The following is a 21,266-nucleotide window of genomic DNA, read 5'->3' as shown; positions in this document are numbered from 1 at the left end:
GGTAGAGTACCCTTGGGTTCAAGCCCTAGGACTGAATAAAACAAACACGTAAAGACTTGATAATTGGGGGCTGGGGATGTGGCTCAAGCGGTGGCGCGCTCGCCTGGCCTGCGTGCGCCCGGGTTCGATCCTCAGCACCACATACCAACAAAGATGTTGTGTCCACCGAGAACTAAAAAATAAATATTAAAAATTCTCTCTCTCTCTCTCTCCTCTCTCTCTCTAAAAAAAAAAAAAAAAAAAGACTTGATAATTGGGCTGGGGATGTGGCTCAAGCGGTAGCCCGCTCGCCTGGCATGCGTGAGGCCTGGGTTCTATCCTCAGCACCACGTACAAACAAAGATGTTGTGTCCGCCGAAAACTAAAAAAAAAAAAAAAAAAAAAAAGCTTTTCACCTCTCTATCTCATGTCTTACTTAAAAAAAAAAAAAAAAGACTTGATAATTATTCTGTATTGTTTCCCCTACAAACTTAATTCTTAAAGGTTTTAAAATAGAGGGAATACCTATCAATTTGTATTGAATGAGAATGTAGATAATATTAATTTTCATAGATCAATTTATTTAGAATTACAAATATTAAGAATAAAAGATTTATGCATTTCTTAATTAACATAACAGTTTAGCTAAATATAAACTCTGCACTAAAGTTTTGCAATGGCACAATACCAACAAAGAATACAGAAGCATTTTTAAACTATACAAAAATTTCAAATGGAAAATAATCTTCAATTTTATTGTACATTAACGTATAAAAAGTCTCATCTTATGAGACCATCTAAAAGAATCAAAACCACCTCTATAGCTATGTCTTAAACTCCAAATTTGAAAACAACTTATTATATTTTGACTTTATAATATTCTATATTAAAACAAAGAAAAATTAAAATACATATTTTTTACAAAGTTAACATTTTAGGCAGGGTTTTCCTTAAAAAAGAAAAACAAAAAACAAACAAAACAATCAACCCAAACCAAACCTTTCTTCTGTACTTCACAACATTGATGATTTTGTTTTCTTTATAAAATATTTTTACTTTATAAATTGTGTACTGTTGGATTTTAACCAGTAATCTGGTTTAAAAGTTGTGCAAATAAACAAAAATATGAAAATAGTGTGTTATCAGTCTTTTTTTCTCTTTTAATAAATTTCATAACAACAGCACTTTTTGCCCTGAATTGACGGGAAAGACATGCCAAATCCACTTGTTGAAATTTAGCATTTTGCAGTAATGTTTTTTTCCTGCTCCTTCATTTTCTTTCAACAGACAAACAACAAAAGATTCTTTTATAAATTATGATAAATTAAATATTTATTATTATAAAATGATTTATAGAACCATGTCACATTGCAAGTATGTATCACATATACTTGTAAAGTCCATATTTTCCATCTATATTCCAGTGGCTTCCTGAAAACTAGGGCTTCCCACACCTTCCGATGTTATCTTTTGAAGACCAAGACGGTGATCAACTAAATCCACTAGAGTGGTAATTTTCCAGATGGAATTTCCACATTGCCACCATTACATACAAAAAGACCATGTTTCTTCATGTTCTCCATTGCAGTAGTTGTCTGCATGTGCTGGGTTGAATTCATGCATATTTTAAAAAATGGTGAACATAGTCTTCCATGAAACTATATTATGTTCAGATATTTTCAGTTTAAAAATACTTGCTAATAAACATACGTAACACAAGCAATGCTACTGCATTTGAATAATAAAAGAAAAATAAATATATGCTGGTCAGCAATGCTGGTTTAAGAAGCAGTACAGTATATTAAAATGACTTATTTGGAGATTAAAATTTCCCTTGTTTTCCAGCAGTTAGGTTATTTGGTGTTGGAAGCCTATATAAAGGAAAAGAACTTCTCAAAAACAATGTCCTATGCAGTTGAAATATTTAAATCTTCTACTCAGTCTCTGTTGGTGTTGTTTGCTGCAAAGGCATGTAAGTTTCCCATCTGGCTCAAGCCACTCTGAATATGTGCAACATGGATTTCTACATTATTCTGAAAGCAACTAAAGAAAGAAGAAACATGGTTAAAGATTTCATTTCACAAAATTATGAAAAACAATTTTTAAAAAAGGAAGAGCTGAATATTAGTTAGAAAATAGCTAAGATAACAACTTCATATCTCTTCTTATGCTTTAGCCATAATTCTACTTCAGTGACATTGAAAAGCTATGGGGTAAAGAAGCAAATGAGCAGCAGGACAAACCTCTTCCTGACTGGGGAAGGTCTACTTCTATGTTGACCTTCAGCTAAACCCAAACTAAATATTATATGTCTCCCAATTCCTTACATAGAAAATCCATGTGAAATTTCTATTCTGTCAACAGTATAACTGGAAAGTTCTTTAAAATACATCCAAAGGATAAAAATGTAAATGCATACTTCACAATATGCAAAATTATTAAAATTTGTTCTGAAAATAACTATGAATTTAACATAAAAATGATTAGAGTATGCCTAATGAATTACCTGATATTAGAAGCATCTATTGTACTCTTGATATCATTTAACGAATCTGTAAGTGATTTGAATTCAAAAGAATTCAGGTCTCCTCCCTCTGCTAGACACTAAAAGGAAAAAATTTGAAAATGTAATTGAATTGTAGCTCAAAATAGACATAAAATATTTGATATAATTTACAAATTATGATTTCTTAGCAACAAATTAGCAAAGTTTGCTTAGTGTCAAAATTTAAAAAATAATTTTCTCTGAAATTTACCTTAATTTGTAATAAAATAGCTGTAAGTCTGGAGATCAAGTCTGTCAGATTTTCATTTTCAACACAGGGTTGTCCTGTTGAGGAATTTGCATGCCGAACAATTTCCTGTGCTTCTTCCTCACACCTTCTCCTCATATCTGTTGGCTGATCTGCAGGCTGGAGTCCCTGGTCTGGAGCAAGCTAAATATAGAGAATTGAAACACGCAATATAAATAATGAGGCCATTATTATTTCTCTGTGTTTCATATTTGGATTTTTCACAAAACTAACATTTATAATTAAAGCAATGTTCAATCTTTGGAGATTTTTTCCTCCAACAGTGTTTTTTTTCCCCTAATGTGTTTTGCATTTTTCATATCTTATAATTTTGATATAATTTTAAACTTCTAAGTTAAATAAAAAGAAAACTCTTGATAAGTCCTAGCCCACAACTATTTATTGATTGTTTTACTCCAATTGATTTGCCTTTTGTAGCCTATAATCCTAGTGACTTGGGAGGCTAAGGCAGGAGGATTACAAGTTAGAGACCAGTCTAAGCAACTTTTGAGACTCCTTTTCAAAATAAAAAATGAAAAGGACTGGGTAAATACTTCAGTGGCAAAGGACCTCTGGGTACAATTCCCAGTAACAAAAACAAAAACAAATTATTTGCCATTTGCTTTTTCACTCTGTTTGTATATATTATTTTCCTTCCTCACCATCTGAAAATATGCTATAAACATTGTACACTTCTTTACCCCTAAATATAGTACAAAGATATTCTCTTACATACAGAATGCGATAATTACTATCAGGAAATTTAACATTGATATAATACCATTTTCTGATCCAAAGTCCATATTCAAGTTTCATTAATTATCCAGACAATGCTCTATGTGCAGCTACTTTTCTCCTCATAATACACTTGAATGTCATGTTTCTTTTTGTTAGACTAGTTCCTCAGTTGTTCACAACCTTGATCTTTTTGAAGTGCACCAGTCAATTAATTATTTTCTGTAATATCCCCCAATGTGGGTTTGTCTGTTTCTTCGTGATTAGACTAAAGTTATACATTTTTAGCAGAAGTACCAAAGCATGATGCCGAATTCTTCTCTTTGTATCATTATTAGAAAGCACCTTACTGGCGATGGCATCTTTGACCACTGTTAGGTAGTTAAGTGCCTGCCAGATTTCCCCACAGAAAAGAACTTCCCCTTTGTAATTAACTAATAAGTGTTTGTGAAGAGATACTTTGAGGCTATATAAAGCTATTTGTCATTGAACTCATCTACCAGTTTTAGCACCCATTCACCATTCTTGTCTGTTTAATTATTATTATGATGGCTGCCAAATGGTCTTTGTCTTTTCTTTTCCTCCCTCTCTCCCTTCCTTCCTCCTCTCTCCTTCCCACTCCCCTGCCCCCTCTTTCTTTCTTGGTAGTAGGTCTTACATGCTAGGTAAGTGCTCTATCACTGATCTATGCCCCCAGCTTAAACAATATTTTCCTTTTTCTTTTCTTCTTTCCCCTTCACCCCTTTCTCCCTTCCTCTCCCACCCCCACTTTATTTCTTTCGCTACAAGGGACTGAACCCACAGGTGCTTAACCACTAAGCCACATTCCCAGGCTTTTTTATTTTATTTTGAGACAGGGTCTTACTAAGTTGCTGAGGGCCCTGCTAAATTGCTGAGGTTGGCTTTGAACTCCTAATTCCCCTGCCTGAGCCTCTTGACCCACTGGGATTGTAGGCCTATGCCACCATGCCCTACCCCAAATGGCATTTTTCTTAATCTTATTATTTCTCCTACATTAGCTGGCATTTTATTATAAATAACTTTCCCTTGAAAATTAATGAGTTAGTTAATTCTGTATGGGTTAATGGATTTTTAAAAAACGTTTATAGATTATAAACTCTTATTGTATTTGCTTATTTTAAAGCTCAGACTATCAAAGTGTCTCAGCTTTGGCCAGCAGGAACTCTGTCAAGCTGGCTTTGTTTAATATATCACCATGATTCTGGGGGTACATTTTACTTACCAGGTTTAATAAGAAGATCCAGGCTAATCTTCCACTTTCTCTGCCCTAGGCCTAGAGTCAGCGTCTTTTTCAAAGATCCCTACTACCTTTTATTGGAGGATAGTATTAGACTAAGGTCTGGGCGTTAGGTGTGTTCTTTACTATTAAGGGTATCATTGCTCCTAGGATCTCTCTGCAGACACAGACACATATACACCTATATTATATAAATAAAATAAGCTATGAGACAGGTGGTGACTCATGCCTGTAATCCCAGCAACTCAGGAGGCTGAGATAGGAAGATTATAAGTTCGAAGCCAGCCTTAGTAACTTTGTGAGACCCGGATTGGGGATGTAGCTCTGGTTTAAAGCCCCCTGGGTTCAATTCTTAGTACAGCAAAATTAAAAAAAAAAAAAGTGATATCATCAAATATCTATTCTTTTTTGCCCAACCTTATTTGTTCAATACTGTATTTGTGAGATTCATCCATGGAACTATGTTACAGTTGTGTTCATTCATTCTTATTGCTAGGTAGTACTCCATTGTATAATTACACCACATTTATTGATGGGTATTTGGGTAGTTCCATATTTTTAGTGATAATGAACAGTGATGCTATGATCACTCTACTATATGTCTTTTTGTACATATGTGTTCACATATATTTAGGTTTAGAACGGCTTACTCATAGTATTTTCTGTAATATGTTCTTACTTTAATATTGATACTGTACTTTCACAAGAGCCTATCACCATCAATGAACTTGGATACTATAAAAAGATATGATGATCAATCTATTTCTGCATGTGTCATTAGCTTTGCTATATATTATCTTAAACTGTTTGGTCTATACTTCTTGTGGATAGTTACTAGTCCAGGGGAAAAAAAATCTATTTACTAGAACAATACATATTATTATGCACATGATGGACAACAATCAGGAAAATAAAAATAAATGAATGGCTAAAGAAATGATTGAACTCTACCAAGAGTTTAGTTATAGGTGACCACAGTTCATTCTCTCAGTTCAATCCAAATGGATAGATAATACTACCTTCTGGAAAAATTTTGGGACTTATCTATGAGTTTATTAGAATAAAAAGCCAACCATTTCAGAATCTCACAGTGGTGACTCTACTGGAAAAACAATTTCAAAGAATGCAAATGCAGGAGCATTCTAAGCACATCTCAATAATTTCCTTTAGTAAAAGCTCCCAATCAAACTGTTGAAACACCCTTCTAAATAAAATCATATATGAATGATAAATACAAAAAAACCATTTGATCTACATATCTGAAGTTTAAGAACTCATAGTACTAACGTAAAGTTTAAAGGAGGAGGAAATAAAATTGTATACACAGCATGATCATAACTTTCTGGAAAAAAGCAGGTAGTGATACCAAAAAAAAAAAAAAAAAAAAAAATCAAACAAACTCAAACCAACCAACAAACAAAAAACTAAGAAGAAATAAACCAAACATAACATGATCTTTGGAATTAAGGATAATTATTTTCTTTCTGGAACAAAAATTTTTTTTGAGAGCTGTTAACATTTGTAATTGGTAACTACAAATTGATAGCTTACTGTGTACAAAGCACTCTTCAACACTGAAGTCAAGAGTAAAAATCTATACCAATTATGGTTCTGCTAAAGGGCCTTATAAAGATATTGACTTAGTTTGGACTTTCTAAATTGTGAAGGTAAGAGTATTAAGCTTTAAACAAAAAAGTGAAGGGAAATTCACACAAATCACCTACCTCATAGCAGTACTGTTGAACTTTATGCAAAACTTTGTTTAGGTCCTTGTTCAGCTGTTCAAGTTCTAGAACAATTGTTGCATATCTCCGCTGAAATTCAATGCCGATGGGCATGGAATAAGATTTCTGAGGAGAAAAAAAAAATTAGATCTTGGCAAGGTTTTTATTTAGTAATTCAGTTTCAAATTACCCAAAATATTTGATGTATCCAAAACAAACTAAAGCTTAACAAACTTGTCTGTACTCAAAGTTATAGTTCTTTTTAAAAATTTTTTTTTAGTTGTAGTTGGATACAATACCTTTATTTTATCTATTTATGTGGTGCTAAGAATCGAACCCAGGGCCTTGCACATGCTAGGTGAGTGTTCTACCGCTGGGCCACAATCCCAGACCAGTTATAATTCTTAAGTTTGATAATGGTATGGTTATTAAGGAGTTGGTCCTTGTTCTTTAGGTGTGTCATGATGTCTGACATTTACTTTATGAAAGAAGAGATTTCATATTTATACAGAGAAATTAAATGGAGCAAAATGTTAATGAATTTGCATGTATAATCTTTAATTTTCAACTTTTTCAAAATATGAAGTCATTAAAAAATTGCATGAATTCCTATGAAGTGTTCTAGTTGTTTAAATTCAATTAATTCTACCTAAAATCAGTTCAATACAGCATAATGGTTAAGGGCATGGGTGCTAGAATCAGATATATTTTCACATTCCAACTCTTTATCAGCTACTAGCTGGGTCTTTAAGCAAGTTCCTAATCTTCCTTTGCCTCAGTTTCCTCATCTGCAAAATGAAAATAATAAAAATTCCTATCTAAAGGGGTTATTGCAAAGATTAAATGAGATAATATGTGCCAACACCATGTCTCCTATATATAGAAAATACTTAACACACACACACACACACATTTTAGTTGTGTTGGACACAATACTTTTATTTATTTATATGTGGTGCTGAGGATTGAACCTAGTGCCTCACACGCGCTAGGCGAGCGCTCCACTGCTGAGCTACAACCCCAGCCCAATACATACTTTTTTTAAAAAGTATTTTTTAGTTGTTGATGGACCTTTATTTTTATTTATTTATTAATTTATATGTGGCACTGAGAATCAAACCCAGTGCTTGACACACGCCAGGCAAGCGCTCTACCACTTAGCCACAATCTTAGCCCCCAATACATATTTTTTTAAAAAAATTATTACCATCATTTTATGTTTGCTTCCTAAGAACATGTACTTAATGTACTTTAATGCCAATTCCTTTACCCTCTTCACAATACTTCTAATAAATCACTCTCCATTCCATTCTAGCGATACATGATGGCAATGAGACCTCTCTAATCAAAGCTAACCTTCAGGAACCTCTTCAGGATTTTTGAGAAAGCAACTCATCATGTTCTGAGGAAGCAACAATACTCCTTTTTCCATCGCCTTCTTATGTTAATTACTCTGATATGATCATTATACAATATAAAAGTGTCAAAAGATCACATTAGTATTCCATAAACATGAATATCATTATTTTTTGCAGTACTGGGAACTGAAACCAGGAGCACTCAACCATTGAACTATACATTCCCAACCTTTTTTATTTTGAGACAGGGTCTTGCTAAGTTTCTGAGATTGGCTTTGAACTTGTGATCCTCCTGCCTTCTGAGTCACTGGGATTACAGGTGTGTGTGCCACCATGCCTGGTGATCAAGTCTCATCTTGAGGATAAGTATATACTTTGGCAGACTCAAGCTAGTTAATAAAAAATAAAAATCATTAATGGCCCAGTATCAACCTGCATAGAGTGTCAAAAGCTTTTATCCTTAGCTTTTGTGTTCAACATTTTAAAGAATAACTTAAATAAAGACACAGCTGGGGTGCATGTGGTGCCATGTGCCTGTAATACCAGCGACTCAGGAGGCTGAGGCAGGAGGACTGCAAGTTCAAAGCTAGCCTCAGCAACTTGGCAAGGACCTAAGCAATTTAGCAAGACTTTGTCTCAAAAAAGGGCTGGGGATGTGGCTCGGTGTTTAAGCACCCCTGGGTTCAATTCTAAGTACCAAAATAAATAAAGAAGTTTTTCATATAGACATCAAAATATACAAAGTTAGGAGAGGGCTAAGATGTTAGAAAACAGAGTGACGTGACTAATGAATCACAAATTCTAAAACTAAAAACACATATTAGCCCATCATCTGGCTATATCTCCAACATCTCAAAATACTTTTGGAGTTCCCTTTTATGATACTGTTCTCAAAGTCTTCAGCCTATCTTCTTAAATATCCTCAATGATGAAAAATTTCTCAACTTTTTAGCTTTTTAAACACCCAAATTATGAAACATTAATATACAAAAAATGTACAAGTATGATCAAACCAATTTTGAAAGAGAAGGGTAAATGCCACCATTTACTTGTTCTTGTATCAAATCAACATAATATTGTCATGGGCAACAAATATATAAATGTTAAAGAATTGTGGCTAGTCTTTAATATATCCTGAATTCACATATGTGTGTTGTATGCTTGGCTTACTTATGCTTGGTTTGGCTTGCGCTTGCTTATGCTTACGTGTATATATATGTATGGAAATTTAGTACAAAGTTGGCCTTTCAAATTAATTGAAGACGATGAACTATTAATAAATTGGGAAAACTAGTGATCTAGGAAAAAAGATATCTACCTCATGTCATTCACAAAACTAGTTTTAGGATAAACTGAAAGTCTAAATATAAAAAATCATGAACGTATTACAAGATTTAGGAGGATTTTCACAAACAAGAGCTGGAGAAGCCATTTTTTAAATTAATTTCTCATCCTCTTTTATACCTTTAAAAACGTTTTATTGTAGTTATAGATGGACAGCATGCCTTTACTTAATTAATTTAGTTTTATGTGGTGCTGAGGATCAAACCCAGTGCCTCATACATGCTAGGCAAATTCTCTAACCACTGAGCTACAACACAGCTTCCAGAAGCTTTTTTAAACAAGGTACAAAAACCAAAGAACAGAAAAGTGGGAAGACTGATATCTGACAACATCAAAGTTAAAACTTTCTATCCTACAACATCAGAAACAAAGTTAAAAATTTGATATAAATGGCCAATTAACATATTAACCACTTTTCAATAGATGCTTAATTCCACTAGTACCTTAGAATTGCAAAATAAAATGACCTAGTATTTATTTTCACCTATCAGATTGCTAACATAAGGATCTTTTAATACTAAGATTAAAAAGATTTATATTTACTGATATAGTAGAATGAAAAGCAGAATGTTGTCTAGTATGACATTTATTTTAAAAAAGTTTACCCCCCCAAATCTCCAATCGTATATGTTCTGTACTTAATACATTAAAAAAAGAAAAGAAAAAAAGAAAACACATCAAACTCAATAAGATGGTAATTTTTAGAATACATTCAGATTTTATACATACAATCAAAGTTTATTTATTTGTTTATTTTTGGTACCAGGGATTGAACTCAGGGGCACTTGACCACTGAGCCACTTCCCCAACCAACCCTATTTTGTATTTTATTTAGAGACAGGGTCTCATTGAGTTGCTTAGCGCCTCCCTTTTTGCTGAGGCTGGCTTTGAACTAGCAATCCTCCTGTCTCAATCTCCCAAACTGTTGGGATTACAGGCATGTGCCACTGTACCTGGCCAAAGTTAATTTTTAAAAAGGTAAAAATATGATATTGAATTAAGACTACATGAATCAGGTGAAACATATGAACCACAAAACAAGGTATGACCACAAAGTAATGAATGATTTTCTTGAATGGTTTATAAGGTAGACATTTTATAAAGAAATGTTTTGAGGGTACAAGAGAGGATATAATAGATTTATCAGTTCATTGTGTAAGAATGTGGATTTAATAGGTTAGTTCTCTATGGATGGCCATTTAAACCATTTGCAATTGTTTGCTATTACAAACAATGCTTCAGTGAACATCTTTGGTATGCACATTTTTATACCTATATGTGATTACTTTTTAAAAATATATTGTCAATGAACCTTTATTTAATTAATTTATTTATTTCTGGTATTGAGAATCGAACCCAGTGCCAAACATGTGCTAGGCAAGTGCTCTACCACAGAGCCATAAACCCAGCTCTATATGTGATTACTTTTTGAGAATGATACTCCAGAAGTACAATTTGACTTAATATGGCCATGCTGCCTTCTTCATTAACTTACATTCCTACATACAGTGTATGAGTCTGCTCACTTCCATGCACACTCACCAATGCTTCACTTAAAACATTTAGAAAACTGATGGAAGGAACAGAATATTTTGTTTGAAAAGGAATAGAAGATGGAGAGGTGTAAGCTGTCTTCACACATTTTAATAGTTACCATACAGAAAGAAGTCTTACTCTCTAAAACCTAGTTAGTCTGCTACATCCTGTTTTACAGGGTAAGACTAGGATTAAGGTAGGAAAGATACTAATCAATATTAAGAATTAGCAGCTTGGGAAGCTGAGGCAGGAGGCTCACAAGTTCAAAGTCAGCCTCAGCAAAAGTGAGGTGCTAAGCAACTCAATGAGACCCTGTCTCTAAAATAGGGCTAGAAATGTGGCTCAGTGGTGGAATGCCCCTGAGTTCAACCCCTGGTAACGATCCCCCTGCCCCTGCCAAAAAAAAAAAAAAAAAAAGAATAATGGGCGGGGTTGTGGCTCAGTGGTAAGAGCAGTCGCCTAGCACAGGGGAGGCCCTGGGTTTGATCCTCAGCACCACATAAAAATAAATAAATAAATAAATAAATAAATAAATAAATAAATAAATAAATAAATAAATATAACATGTCCAACTACAAATAAAAAATAAATGTATTAAAAAAAAGAATAAACAGTGTTAGGTAATTTTTTCTTCTTCAGCTTTGGGAAATTTTCTTCTATCATTATTTTAGTAACTCACTTCCATTTTCTCTGCTCCATTTCTGCATATCCTATTGGTTGAATGGACCTTTTAGATTGGCTCTCTGTGTTTCTCAATTTTTCTCTCATATTTTATATTTCTGGTTTTCAACTTTATGTTCTGGGACAGTTCAACTTTTTCTTTTTTTCTCATTCTTTTTCTTTTCTTAAAATAATTAAAATAATTATTTTAAGTCTGGTGTGGTGGCATACACCTGTAATCCCAGTAGCTCAGGAGGCTGAGGCAGAAGGATCTTGAGTTCAAAGCCAGCCTCAGCAACTTAGCAAGGCCCTAAGCAACTCAGCGAGATCCTGTCTAAAAAGGGCTGATGATGTGGCTCAGTGATTAAGCATCCCTGGATTCAATCCCTGGTTACCACCCACCCCAAATTATTTCAGAATAGAAAATACATTTGCATGGTTTAAAATTCAAAAGGTGGGCTGAGGTTGTGGCTCAGTGTACAACGATTGCCTAAGATGTGTGAGGCACTGGGTTTGATTCTCAGCACCACATAAAACTAAATAAAGGGGGACTGGGGTTGTGGCTCAGCGGTAGCGTGCTCGCTTAGCGCGGTGTGAGGACCTGGGTTCGATCCTCAGCACCACAAAAAAGTAAATAAAAATAAAGGTATGTGTTCAACTACAACTGAAAAAAAAAAAACCTAAATAAAGGTCCACCAAGAACTAATAAAATATTTTTAAAAAATAAAATAAAATTCAAAAGTTAAGTTTCCTCCAAACCCAGCCCTCTCATAATTCATTTTCTTCTCTTTAGAAGTAGCCGATTGCTGGGAGTGGTGGCACACACCTGTAATCCCAGCAGCTTGGGAAGCTGAGACAGGAGGATCGTGAGTTCAAAACCAGCCTCTGGGCTGGGGTTGTGGCTCAGTGGTATACCACTTGCCTAGCATGTGTGAGGCACTGGGTTCGATTCTCAGCACCACATATAAATAAAATAAAGGTTCATCAACAACTAACAAAAAAATATTTAAAAAAAAAAGGTCAGCCTCAGCAATTTAGCAAGGCCCTAAGCAACTCAGTGAGACCCTGTCTCTAGATAAAATACAAAAAAGGGGCTGTGGATGTGGCTCAGTGGTTAAGTGCCCCTGAGTTCAATCCCTTGTATCAAAAAAAAAAAAAAAAAAAAAAAAAAAGAAAAAAAAAAGAAAGAAAATGGAAGAAGCAGTCAATATTACCAGTTTCTTTAGCATTTTTCCAGAGATAGTGTATTTATACAAAAGGAAAAAGATATGTATTTTTTTTCCCTCCCTTGACTCTGCCTTTTATTTTTTGGTGGTACTAGGGATTTAACCCAGGGGAACTTTATCACTAAGATACACCATCACCACAACCCACAGCACCACCCCCACTTAAAAAAAAATATTTTCATTAGTTGTTAATGGACCTTTATTTTATTTTATTTACTTATTTATATGTGGTGCTGAGAATTGAACCCAGTGCCTCATACATGCCAGGCAAGTACTCCACCACTGAACCACAACCCCGGCCCCCGATAGCCCTTTTTATTTTGAGACAGGGTCTAGCTAAGTTGCTGAGGCTGGCCTCAAACTTTTGATCTTTCTGTCTTAGCCTGTACTACCTATCACTGGCTTTTGCCATTCTTTTCTCCAAATATGTAAGAACACACCATAAACATGCTTAGCATTTTGTTTTTCTCATTTGACAATATTCTTTAAGGGTTATTCTTATAACAGGTATTTTATAAGAAGCTTCCCTGATTGTTTCAAGTTACATGGTGTCACACTATATAAACATATTACAACTGCTAAATCAAAGGTCTTGTTGATTTTTAATTTTGATAGATACTGCCAAAGCACTATTCATAAAGATGTACTAATTTACATGTAAGAATTCCTATTTCCCTACATCCTCACCAACATAGTGTTTTATTAAAGTTATTTATTTATTTTTAAATTTTTTGGTACCAGGGATTGAACCCAGGGGTTCTTAACCACTGAGCCACATAAGCAGGACTCTGTATTTTTGAGATAGGGTCTCAAAGTTGCTTAGAGCCTTGCTGAGGCTGGCTTTATACTCACAATTCTCCCAGGCAGCTGTACTACCACACCTGGCTAAAGTTTTTTATTTTTGCCAGCCATATATTCAAGAGTCATTGCTTTTTATTTGTTTGTTTTCTATAGACTGTCTATTTACACCTTTTGCTCATTGTTTTCATTTTACTGCACCAAGGGAGCATTTTGTATACTGGGGAAATTAGTCCCTTGTAATAAAAACTGCAAATTTTCTTCAAGTTGTTCCCTTTTGACTTTACTTACACTGTGATTCTCATCCTGAGGAAATTTTTCCTTCTTAATGTAGGCAAATTTATTAATTTTCTATGACTTCTGAATTTTATATAATGTTTAGTTTCTTTAAATCCATGAACTCTTTGGCTCTTTGTTTCTTTTAATAGCCTCCTACTTATGAACACAATATATATATATATATATATATATTTTTTTTTTTTTTGGTACCAGAAAACTCAGGGGCACTTAACTACTAAGCCACATCCCCAGCTGTTTTTATGTTCTTATTTAGAGATGGGGTTTCACTAGGTTGCTTAGGGCCTCACTAAATTGCTGAGGCTGGATTTGAACTCTCAATCCTCCTGCCTCAGTCTCTGGAACTGCTGGGGTTACAGACATGTGCCACCGGTACCACCATCACAATATTTTCTTGAATCTTCAAGTATATAATTTCTCCCCAGTTTTATTAAGGAATATAACAAATAAAAATTGTATCTATGGTGTATGATGTTTTATGCTTTGATCTATGTATACACTTTGAGATGATTAAATCAAACTGATTAACATATCTATCACTGACATATTTTTGTGATGAGAACATTTAAGATTTATACTTTCAGTAGTTCTTTCCCCTTTAGTTATTTATTTTAATGTGGCGCTGAGGATGGAACCCAGTGTCTCACATATACTAAGCAAGTACTCTACCACTGAGCTACAACCCCAGCCCAGCAGCTTTTACTTATTTTACTTATTTATTTTTAAACTATATATATATATTTAGTTGTAGTTGGACACAATATCTTTGTTTATTTTATTTTTTTATGTTGTACTGAGGATGGAACCCAGCGCCTCACACGTGCTAGGTAAGCGCTCTACCACTGAGGCCCAGCCCTAGCCCCCAGTTTTTAAATATATATTATTACTAACTATATTTATCATGTTGTACAACAGATCTCCAGAATTTATTCATTGTAACTGAAACTTTGTGTCTTTTTACCACTGTAGCTCTAGTTCAAGAATATTTGTTTTCAAAATTTTATCTTCTGCTGCCTGAATTAAAGTTTAAAAGTTGGTTATCCTGCTTTTCCTTTCATGCTACTTATTTTCATGTCTGGCCAGTACTCTTTGGTTATTTGTTCATATTTAATAAAGAAATGGGTAGTAGCTTCTCTGTGTTTCCCTGGTGTTTTACCTTCTCTAGGCCCTGTGAGAGGCAAATGTTACTATGTATATACAGTAGTTTCCCTTTATCTGTGGGCTCACTTTCTGAGACTTCAGTTGCCTGAAGTTAATCACCTTTTGAAAATATCAGATGGAAAAATAACAGAAATAAACAATTTGAATTTTAAATTGTATACTTTTTCTCAGTAGCATGATAAAATCTTATGCTATTCCACTCCATACTGCTGGATTCATTAGTCACGTGGTAACCATGTTGGTAATTAGATTGTTGCAATATCGTAGTGCTTGGGTTCAAGACCCTTACATAGCAAGACATTACACCTATATCATTTACCTCACTTCATCTCATTATACAGGCATTGTATCATGTCACTTCATCACAAGAAGGGTGAATATGGTACAATAAGATATTTTCAGACACACACACACACACACACACACACACCCCACATTCACATAACTTTTATTACAGGATACCATTACAATTGTTCTATTTTATTGTTAGTGACTGTTGTTAATCTCTTACTGTGTTAAGTTGTAAATAAAATGTTATATGCAGGGCTGGGGTCAGTGGTAGAGTGCTTGTATGTATGAGGCACTGGGTTCGATACTCAGCTCCACATAAATACATAAATAAATAAAATAAAGGTATTGTTACGTACAACTAAAAAAATTTTAAAAATGTTATATGCATTTGTGTATATGAAAAATAGTATATACATAGTTTAATTCCATCAGGTTTCAAGCATTCACTGGGAATTTTAGAACATATTCCCCATGGATAAAAGTGGGGGGACTACTTTAACAGGATATGTCAACTGTCAGGTTGTGCTTTAAAGTGAGGAAGGGGTACCTGTCAATCTGTGGGCTCCCTAAATGCTAGGATGAGATCTCTCAGATATATCTTCACTATGGAAAGTTTAGTGTTAGAGTATTATTTTAATTGAAAAGCCTAACACATGGACAAAAATGCAAAAACTATAAATGTAAAATTCAATGAATTATCTACCACACACTAAACATCTTTGTAAAAAAAAATGACAGTTCTTAAAAGTTAAATATACAACTTTAAAAACTTTTTTTTTTAGTTGTAGATAGACACAAAAACTTTATTTTATTTATTTTTATGTGGTTCTGGGGATCAAACCCAGTGCCTCATGCATGCTAGGCAAGCACTCTACCATTGAGCCACAACCCGGGCCCCTAAATACACAACTTTTGTGAAAACACATGTCCATACATGACTGTTCATAGCAACTTAATTATAACAGCTAAAAACTGTAAACAATGCAAATGTCTACAAACAAGTGAAGAGATAAGCAAGTTATACTACATCTGTACAATGTGATACTGTTTAACAATAAAAAGAAAGGAGCTCAGGGGCTAGGAATGTAGCTCAGTTGTGGAGTATTTGCGTAGCATGTGAAAGGCCCTCGGTTTTATCCCCAACACTGCAAAAAAAAAAAAAAAAAAAAAAAAAAAAGAACTATGTTGTGTGAATTATGAAACATGTAACCAAGTGGCTGAATCTCAAAATTGTTATACCAAGTAAAAGAAATCAAGCATAAAAAGTTCTTACTGTATAGATCCAGTTATATAAAATTCTAAAACATACAAATTAATCCATAATGACAGGAAGCAGATCAGTGATTGCCTGGAGGAAGAGATGGATTATAAAGGGCATGGAGAAATCTTGAGGGTGGAAGGAGACAGAATGTTTGTAATTGAGTTTGTAGTACTGGTTTCACAAGTGTGTGTAAGCACACATATATGATCTAAACTTATATTTCAAACAAGCACATCATCTATACTTCAAGTTGAGGAAAATAACAAATGAACATTGCAAGCACCCTAGAAGCCCTAAAATATTACCTTACAATAATTTTTCTCTAAAGTCATCATTACCCTTACATCAAACATTTATTAATTTTACTTTTTAACCTTCCACAAAGTACAATCATACAAGTATAAATTCTTTTGTTCCTGGCTTCCATCAGTTAATATAAATCTGTGAAAGAGCAGACCCAACTCTGTCATCATGTCAGCTTAGGAACCCATTTCTCAACAAGATTCCTAAAGTGCAATAAGTAAATTCAAGAATCAATAAATGGGATGGAATCAAACTAAAAAGCTGTTTTGCAGCAAAGGAAATAATCAAGAATGTGAATACAGAGACTACACAATGGGAGAAAATCATTGCCACCTACACCTTAGAGAATTAATCTCCAGGATATATAAAAACTCAAAAAAACTTGACACCAAAACACAACCTACTCAATAAATGGGCAAAGGAACTGAACAGACACAGAAGAAATACAAAGGGTCAACAAGTGTATGAAAAAATGTCCAACATCTCTAGCAATCAGAGAAATTTTCTGAATGAGACTATAGAAGATTATAGCTATGACTTTAGAATAACATCTTTTTAAAGTAAATAGAATATTAAAAGAATAACCATTAAAATTAAGAACTTTTGGACTGAAGATATAGAGCACTTGCCTAGCATGTGCAAGGCACTGGGTTCAGACCTCAGCACCACACATACACACACAATGAAGAACCTTTGTTCCTCAAAAGAAAATTATAGCATAATAGAAGACAAGGCAGAGAATGGAAGGAAATATTTACAACATATATAGCTAACAAAGAACTTGCATCCAGACTATATAAAGAACTATAAATTAATCAGGTAAGTTAAAAGATAACTTATTTACCAGAGAAATACCACAATGAGATAATCCTCACTTTTTTTTTTTTTTTTTTTGGTACCAGGGATTGAACTCAGGGGTACTTGACCACTGAGCCACATTCCTAGCCCGTTTTTTTGTATTTTATTAGAGACAGGGTCTCACTAAGTTGCTTAGCGCGTCGCTAAATTGCTGAGGCTGGCTTTAAACTCCGAGATCCTCCTGCCTCAGCCTCCCAAACCTCTGGGATTATAGGTGTGTGCCATCACGCCCAGCACATCTTTTTTTTTTTTTTTTAATATTTATTTTTTAGTTATAGGTGGACACGGTATCTTTATTTTATTTTTATGTGGTGCTGAGGATCGAACCCAGTGCCTCACACATGTCAGGTGACTGCTCCCCCTCTGAGCCACAACCCCAGCCCCTGGGTTCAGTATCAAAACAAACAAAAATGACAGTTTATATTGGTTGCAGTGGCACAAGCTCAGGTCAGCCTGGGAAATGTAGGGAAACCCTGTCTCAACAACAACAAAGATGGTTTATTTCTGATATTTATTTATTTGTACTGGGATAGAACATAACAGTGCTTTACCACTGAGCTATCTCCCCAGTCTTTTTTTTCTTTTTAAATTATTATTATCATCTTCCTTTCTTCCTTTGAGGTACCAGGCAAGTGCTCTACTTCGAGCCAAATCTTCAGCCCTGCTTTTTATTTTGAGAAAGGATCTTGCTAAGTTGTGGAGGGTCTGGCTTTGTTGCTAAGCTGGCCCTGAACTTGAGAATCAAACCCAGTGCCTCACACATGCTAGGCACTGAGCTACAATTCCAACCCTCAATATCCATTTTTATATAATGGTAAAGCAATCAGAAACTAATAAAACTGTTATGCACTGATAGTTCACATGTGATGCTCTATATCATTCTAACATATTTAAAGCATATCTGAAAAATCTACAACAGAAAAGTGATGCTGAAATTAATAAGCTTAGTCTAACTTCCACTGACTTAACTTTCTTATATAATTAGACCAACTTTAACTCTGACTTGATAAATTTGTCAGGTATACAGAAATTTGTTTATCTATCTATCTATACACACACACAGACACACACACACACACACACACACAAAGTGAATTTTAATATAATCTAAAGTCATTCCCCCCACAATCACTTTACAAATAAAAAGTCTGAACATTATGTTTTGACTACTTCGGCTTTCGTTTGCTTTGGATGCATGAAAAAAATTAAGACTTTACCAGATCAATTTTCTTTTTTCATAAAAGCTAAAGGAACGGGTAGGAATATAGCTAAGTTGGTAGAATGCTTGCCGCGCATGCACAAAACCCTGGGTTCAATCCTCAGCTCCAAAAAAAAAAAAAAAAAAAAAAAAACTAAGTAATATGTCTAATACTTTGAGGTGAAAAACAGTGAACATTTAGGTCATTTTGGTAAAAACTGGACATAGAGTGGCTGTCGATTTAAAAATTAAATTTGAAAACTTAAAATTAACTATTTGTTAGGATGGAGGTGAGGTAGAGATAGGACAGATAAAATTATTTCTTAGTGCAAAAACACTTGAGTTTTAAAATGCTGGTGTTTTGTTAGTTCAGTGCTTTTTACTTGAGGCTTCATTGAAAGTAAAGGAAAAAGATATTATAAGGTATAAACAGATAAGGATAAAGAAAGGAATAAACAGCCATGCACAGTGGTGCATGCCTGTAATCCCAGCAGCTTTGGAGGCTGAAGCAGGAGGATTGCAAGTTCAAAACTAGCCTCAGCAAAAGTGAGGTGCTAAGCAACTCAGTAGGCCCTGTCTCTAAATAAAATACAAAATAGGGCTGGGGATGTGGCTCAGTGGTCGACTGCCCCCAAGTTCAATCCCGGCAACCCTCCCCAAAAAGGAATAAACAATATTTAAACCAAGATAATTTGTAATCCATAATTCTGGAAGATTTCTGAAGGTCCATTTAAATAATAGTCCTGGAGATATTGAAAATAAAATATTCTACTACAACACCTAGGAATCTTCCTTCTACAAAGAAGGAATTACACTAACTGGATAATTTGTATAATGTGTAAAAGGTAAAATTCCAATTTTTTCCTCATAAAATTCCAATTTGCAAGTAATAATCAAAATAGGATAAATAATATGGGTTTATATAAAATATATAATTATTTTTCTTTATAGAAACTCTGTAAGGTTTCATCAATAAACAGAAACATACATACAATACATACATACATTCATTCATTCATTTATTTTTGGTGCTGGGATCAAACCCAGGACCCACTGAGTTACTTCTAGCCCTTGAGTTTATGTTTAAATCATCATGTCTTGGGCTGGGGATATGGCTCAAGCGGTAGAGCGCTCGCCTGGCATGGGTGCGGCCCGGGTTCGATCCTCAGCACCACATACAAACAAAGATGTCCTGTCCGCCGAAAACTAAAAGAAAAATAAATAAATATTTAAAAATTCTCTCTCTCTCTCTCCCTCTCTCTTAAAAAAAAATAATCATGTCTGTTTTTTTTAATATTTATTTTTTAGTTTTCGGCAGACACAACATCTTGTTTGTATGTGGTGCTGAGGATCGAACCCAGGCCGCATGCATGCCAGGGGAGCGCCCTACCACTTGAGCCATATCCCCAGCCCTAAATCATCATGTCTTGATAAAAAAAAAAAAAAAATTCTGGTACATTTTTCCACTTGTTATCTGAAAACCTAATTGTATACATAATATTTTATTACCAACCTAATTGTATACATAATATTTTATTACCAATGACCAGTTGGAATTTTTATTAAGTGCTTGGGTGTTTTGTACTGTGATACAGACATTGACATAAACGAGTAGAAGATTTGTGATTTAAGAAAAGTGGAGATCCTCTAAAAACTGTTGTCTATATTATCATGTTTATCTAAAAAGAACCAATAAAAAATTGTTGTCTGTTCTTTTGTTGGTAATAAAAGTTTCACATTTTCTTTGGAAGCCATTAGACATCTTAATTAACTGCAGCACAATTTTAACATTACATGGCTTGCCATTTTGCTATTAGTTGTATATTCTTTGTGTCTACTATCCCATTGGAAATACTTACTGTATTTATATTAAATTTTGTTACAAATTTAGTGGAAGAGCTTCTGAGCTTTTTTTGTGTGTGCTTGCTGCTAGGGATTAAATCCACAGTCTTATATGCTAGGCAATCGCTTTACCACTGAGCAATACCCCTAGGCCTTTTTTTTTTTTTTTTTAATAATTTGTTTGTGGAGACTATCATCATCTTCTATGGTCCTAACTCTACTTAATTTATTTCTGAATGTGAAAATCACTGGAATAAACCCTATTCTGCTCTGATGATGTGCTTTTTGAATACACTAACAATTCCATTTGCTAATATTTTGTTTAGGATTCTTGCACCTACATTCATGATTAAAAGTGGCTTAATTCTTTTGTTTTGTAATATCATTGTTAAGTTTTGGAATCCCAATCCAGAGCATGGGTGAGTTGCCAATTTCCTTCAACCTTAGTTTCTGGACTCAAATTTTGTTCTCCCCACTTACTTCTACAAACTTATTAAGAATGCTACTAAGCTTCTCAATTATCTTTTCCAGAACTTGCAGAAGCCCCCAATAAAAAAGCAATCCTAAACACTGGGATCTCCCTTTTGAATTTCCTTCTTCTCCTAGATCTAAAAGCTATAATTCCTTAATGCCTCGTTAATGCCC

General features: G+C 34.3%; 1 protein-coding gene across 1 annotated transcript in view; it reads right to left on the bottom strand.

Annotated features, from left to right (window-relative positions):
• Positions 1-549: 549 nt before the first annotated feature.
• Positions 550-21,266, bottom strand: part of LIN9 (lin-9 DREAM MuvB core complex component) — a 68,234-nt gene continuing 47,517 nt past the window's right edge. Inside the window, exons 12-15 of the mRNA XM_081299726.1 lie at positions 6,489-6,614; positions 2,736-2,915; positions 2,486-2,583; positions 550-2,022 (exon numbers count right to left, since the gene is read on the bottom strand). Coding sequence (XP_081155852.1) covers positions 1,917-2,022; positions 2,486-2,583; positions 2,736-2,915; positions 6,489-6,614 — 510 coding nt within the window. The 3' untranslated portion in view covers positions 550-1,916. The remainder of the gene's footprint in view (positions 2,023-2,485; positions 2,584-2,735; positions 2,916-6,488; positions 6,615-21,266) is intronic.

This window comes from Spermophilus citellus (genome assembly GCF_964194105.1).
Source record: "Spermophilus citellus genome assembly, chromosome: 6".
Classification (NCBI taxonomy): Eukaryota; Metazoa; Chordata; class Mammalia; order Rodentia; family Sciuridae; genus Spermophilus; species Spermophilus citellus.
The sequence above is the reverse complement of the archived record's forward strand: the minus strand, read 5'-3'. Positions and strand labels throughout refer to the sequence as shown.